This window comes from Cornus florida, unplaced genomic scaffold (genome assembly GCF_030987335.1).
Source record: "Cornus florida cultivar Cherokee Brave unplaced genomic scaffold, ASM3098733v1 CherokeeBrave_3.0.0_Hap2_Chr10, whole genome shotgun sequence".
Classification (NCBI taxonomy): domain Eukaryota; kingdom Viridiplantae; phylum Streptophyta; class Magnoliopsida; order Cornales; family Cornaceae; genus Cornus; species Cornus florida.
In genome coordinates this window covers 61,197,447-61,202,591 of record NW_026775580.1, presented here as the reverse complement: position 1 = coordinate 61,202,591, position 5,145 = coordinate 61,197,447, and the positions used below count along the sequence as shown (strand labels likewise).

The 5,145-nt window shown below is 35.1% G+C and overlaps 1 protein-coding gene across 1 annotated transcript; it reads left to right on the top strand.

Moving 5' to 3' along the window:
• The first annotated feature begins 301 nt into the window (after nt 1-301).
• On the top strand, nt 302-3,363 carry LOC132279067 (2-oxoglutarate-dependent dioxygenase 19-like). The gene is made up of 4 exons (XM_059781000.1): nt 302-559; nt 1,893-2,128; nt 2,286-2,613; nt 2,832-3,363. The coding sequence occupies exons 1-4, from the start codon at nt 326-328 to the stop codon at nt 3,087-3,089; spliced, it is 1,056 nt and encodes a 351-aa protein (XP_059636983.1). The 5' UTR covers nt 302-325; the 3' UTR covers nt 3,090-3,363.
• Nucleotides 3,364-5,145: the final 1,782 nt, after the last annotated feature.

Below are 5,145 nucleotides of genomic sequence, written 5' to 3'. Positions count from 1 at the left end.
TTGTTCACGAACTTATACGAGCCTTGTTCACGAGCCCATATGAGCCGAGCCTAATGTTGTCCGGGCTCGGCTCGTTTACTAAACGAGCCTAGAAATTAGGCTCGAGTTCGGTTCGTTTGCTTAATGAACGAGCCCGAGCCGAGCCCTTAGCGAGCCAAGCCCAAGCTGTTCATGAACAGCTCGGTTCATTTGCAGCCCTACAAATGCACAATGCTTCTTCTATATAAGAGAATAAAATATATGAACTCACTCACTCCCTCACCCTCCTCTTCCTCCTCTCTCTCTCACTCTCTCTCTCTCTCTCTCACACACACACACACACAAGATGTCAAGTGTAAAAGAACTAGTAGAAAGAGGCTGCCTCACATCCATTCCATCCAAGTTTGTTTTGGCGCAGAATACCAATGATCTCATGCTTTTAGAAGAAGAAGAAGAAGAAGAAGAAGAAGAAGAAGAAATCCCCATTATCGACTTTTCCCACTTTTCAGGAAGTGCAAAACAAGCAGCCAAAGTCATCCAAGACATTGGCTATGCATGCCAACAATGGGGATTCTTTATGGTAAGAATTTTGACAGCTCGCTATCCTTAAAGTGCATGCCTAGTTTTGCTTCTTTTCTTTTCTGATCAGAAAAGTGTGTGTATATATATATATATATATATATATATATATATCAACTTCAACTCATGAATTGCTTTCATTTCATATGCTATATTTTTATATAAACTTGCTGCGACAAACACCAGCAAATCATGAAGAAACGTCAAAAATGCGTACCTAATGAACTTGTTGCCACAAACACAAACAAACTACAAACATAATGAAACGATATAAAAATGTGTAAACTCTGTGCGCCATATAATATACCCTAACACCCCACTCCAACCCATGAAAAACAATAAAATTTTAATACTGCACCTATTATATAGTATATATTCTGACTAATGAAAACTTTTCGATACTCTTAACAATAGAAAATAACAATTTCTCATTTTTCTAGAAATGCTATATTCTCGGTATCCAAAGAGTTATGTTATTTATTTTGAAGAATAATCATTTCATCAAGAAACATATTGTATCCATACAAAAGTTTTTCACAGTCATATATCATTTTGTTGCCTGGATTACTTAAATAATTAATTCAAAAAAAGTAATCTATTGAATAAATTTTTCATTATTTAAATTTAATGTATTACTCTAAAACAACGACCCCTTTAATTTACTTAATTGAAAAGTTAGTATTGTGGGGAAATCCACCCACGTGAATAAGAAAAAATGTCTGGTAAGTAGTGAAAAAAACAAAGAAAAAATGGCGTTGTTTTATGGTAGACAACATGATTGTGTGTGGGTATAGGTCCAGCTCTGGTGGCGGGCTTCCTTGGGCCTGTTGCTCGTGCTGTGGGTGGGGCCGAGGACCGAATCCTATGCCTAAACTCTATCCATCCACCTATTGGGTCAAGTGCTACGTGATTGGATCAAAAAATTTAAGTTATTAAGTGTGACTCAACTCATTTATATCGCGATTATATTTTTCATTCGGATTCGATGTGGGACAAATTCCACTTGTAATATTCTCTTTCACTCGAACTTACAACGCTTTTATTGCGGTCAGCCAACCTTGCCTACCCCACACACCCAGACTGGGTCTGAATCTAAACACATGAACGGCCTAATGATGGGCTGAAAAAATGTTTATAAAATACAAACATTTTAAAAATGAAGTTTGTTTAATATAAAATACTTATTCTTATATTAAATACCTTATAAAAAATGTTTATAAATATTAAATACCTTATAAAAAATGTTTATATGTATATATATATATATATATATATATATATATATATATATGTATGTATTCTAAAATTTCACTGTATGCATCCTCATTCCTCAGCTAATCAACCATGGTTTGTCAGAGAATCTGGTAGATGAGATGTTGAAAGTTAGTCAAAGTTTTTTCGAACTATCAGAGGACGAAAAGAGAGAGTACACTGGGAAATCACTGTTTGATCCTGTAAGGTATGGGACAAGCTTTAATGTTTCTGTGGATAAGACCTTGTTTTGGAGGGATCATCTCAAGGTTCAGGTTCATCCAAACTTCAATGCCCCTTTGAAGCCCAATAAATTCAGGTATGCCCAGTGTGGCAGTGTCCCTTGTCGGGTCGCAATTTCACCATATTTATTTTAAAATTTTCACATTTTTATTTGACGGAGTTTTCAGAAACTGTTGACCAATAACCCTATTGATGCTTCCACGAGCCCTCACCAATCTGTTTCTTGCCTGCAGAGAATTTTCACAAGAGTACTGCAAAAGAGCCCGTGACATCGCCGGTGAATTGCTCAAAGGGATATCATCAAGCTTGGGATTGGAAGAAAACTACATAAATAAAGAAATGGAGGTTGAATTTGGGTCACAGCTCCTGCTTATTAATCTCTACCCACCCTGTCCACAGCCAGAAGTGGCTATGGGGATGCCTCCTCACTCAGACCATGGCCTATTGACCCTACTGGTACAAAATGAGGAAAATGGCCTTCAAGTATTACATAATCACAAATGGGTTCTAATTAAACCCCTAGCCAATTCTATTCTTGTGAACACTGGCGACCATATGGAGGTACATGAGCATCTTTAGCCTTGTTTAATAAATAGGAAAATGATAAGTAGTTCGGCTCTCCACTCACATACATGCGATTGGATTAATCAGTCGAGACTCTATAACAGAACTCTAACAAGAATTGTGAAAAGACCTTTTTTTTTCATTTTTTCTTTTTAGGAAAATGAAGAGGGAAATCAAGAATTTGCCATTAACAATCTATTGTTTTCATATTTCAGATATTGACTAATGGAAAATACAAGAGTGTGTTACACAGAGCAATGGTTAACAACAGAGCAACCAGAATATCCGTAGGAACAGCACATGGACCACCACTTGAGAGAATCGTAAGCCCAAGCAAGGCCTTGGTGGATACTGAAATAAGTCCAGCAGCATACCGTGGAATCAAATATAGGGAGTACATAGAGCTTCAGCAAAGCAATGTACTCAATGGTAAATCTTGCTTGGGTCGAGTCCGAGTTGACGTAAGTTTATGATGCTCTCTTTGTGTGTGTGTGTCACACACTTACAAATGCCTATCATAAAAGAAATTGTAATATGGTCTTGGGACGAATATCCTGAAATTATAGTTGACATGTAAGTAAATGTGTTAACTTTATTCAATTTTTTTAGCTTGCATCTAGTGATTCGTTGGGACTATTGATCTCGGAATCATATAAAAGAGATTATATCAAGTGGGTTAATGTCAGCTATGTATGTATTTGTGTGTTTTATGTGTTCAATTCAAAATGTCAATGTGGTTTTGTTATATTTCTTATTTAATTGCAGCAACATTATGTTCTTTAATTCCAAATTGTTAACGATTTCAGGCGTTGCTTCTATATTTCCAAACGCAATTTGATTATGATATATTACAAATTTTTGTTTATGTTCTCATTAAAGACAAATGAAAATTGATGTTGATAACAATGGCTCGTCCAAGCATGTAAGTAAAATACTGCGAGGTGACCCAAACAATCCTAATTATAACTCTAAAGAGCTTAAAAATCAATCTAAACAAAAAAACTTATCAAAAGAGAGATAAACAAAAAAAAAAAAAAAACCTATGTATGTGTGTGTGTGTATATATATATATCTATAAAATAAAAAAGAGCCGCTCCAAAATGCGATAGAACCGAATGTGAGATATATATATATATATTTATAATTGGCTAATTTCGTTGTCAAAATAAGTCCGATCGAGTTGTAATTTTTCAGTTCAAAATATCGAAGATTAAAGATCGGATGCGGATTTGAAGAATTTCAAGTGTTCATGTTATACTATACTTCGAGATGATGAGAACATTGCTCTAAGAAGTTTTGATAGGTAGTGAGAACATTTAGGAAGGGTTTTGAAAGGTTTTAAACAAGATTTTACATTCTGTCCATTGATCTTGAATTGGTTCAAGATTTATCGAACAGGTGCAACTTCAGCAGAGTGAAAAATTTTCAAGACTAGCCATCTTGAACCAGTTCAAGGGTGCTGAACCAGTTCAAGAATCAAAGAAAGGAATTTCGAAAATCCTCTGGTCATATTGAACCGGTTCAGCCCCTCTGAACCGGTTCAAGAAGTCCTGGCAGCAGATGGTTTTCAGTTTCTTTTTTGTTGTTTGATTTCTTTTTGATCTCAACTTCTTTCCAAGTCTTATGCATGAAATTTTTCTTATTTTCTGAGGGATTTGGACTTTCTAAACTCTATATAAACCTTGTTAGTCTTCTAGGTTTATTTACGGTTTTAGGGAAAATCAATTCTATAATTTGAGAAAGCCTTTTACAGAGAGAAAATTCAGAAAATCAAATCTGATTGTTCTGAATTTATTTATGAGAGCATACACATATATTCATGAGTGATTCAGTAGTATTGTTCTTTATCTCATCGGAATTGGAGCTATTTGAAGATTTAGATATTCCGTATGAAGAGTATGATTTAATTCTTCTACCTCGAGTTCAGATCTTGAAGAACAGAAGTAAAAGCGTGTAACAACCCTAGCTGATGCCAAAATTTTAAAAAAATTCTGCATACCTCCCCTAAAAATGGGCTTTCAATAACCTGTCCTAATACACAAAACACATAATATCATCCAGCATCCCATTCATCCGTTCATTATACCTCAACATTGTTTCTCTCATGGTGGAACATTCACACACCAATTAATCCAAATTATCATAATTACAGTCCCAAAATACATGGTTAAGATCTAAAGTCCATGTCTTACAACGTTACATGATAAAATTGCATGGAAACATATACTATAATTCCATTAGTTTCATTTACATCAAACAAAAGATAAGTTCGTTCTTAAGTTACAAGGCCATGAATACTAACTTAGTTACATTCCCACAGCTATGAATATACATAAAACGGTCAAAATACAAAATAGCAAACAACCTTTTAACAACTTTCAAGCTTGAGGTGGATTGTCGTCCACCGGTTTATTCCCAAGACCTGAAAAAAATAATACAAATAGTAGGGTGAGCATAAAGCTCAGTAGATGACACTTAAGACACAATTCTTGTATCCTTGTGAATCTAAACAAAGCATAGGCCAATGGG

Coding starts and splice junctions, on each gene's coding strand:
- LOC132279067 (XM_059781000.1), top strand. CDS start 326: ATGTCAAGTGTAAAAGAACTAGTAGAAAGAGGCTGCCTCACATCCATT. Junction 2,129..2,285: donor TTGAAGCCCAATAAATTCAG/GTATGCCCAGTG, acceptor TCTTGCCTGCAG/AGAATTTTCACAAGAGTACT. Junction 2,614..2,831: donor ACACTGGCGACCATATGGAG/GTACATGAGCAT, acceptor TTCATATTTCAG/ATATTGACTAATGGAAAATA.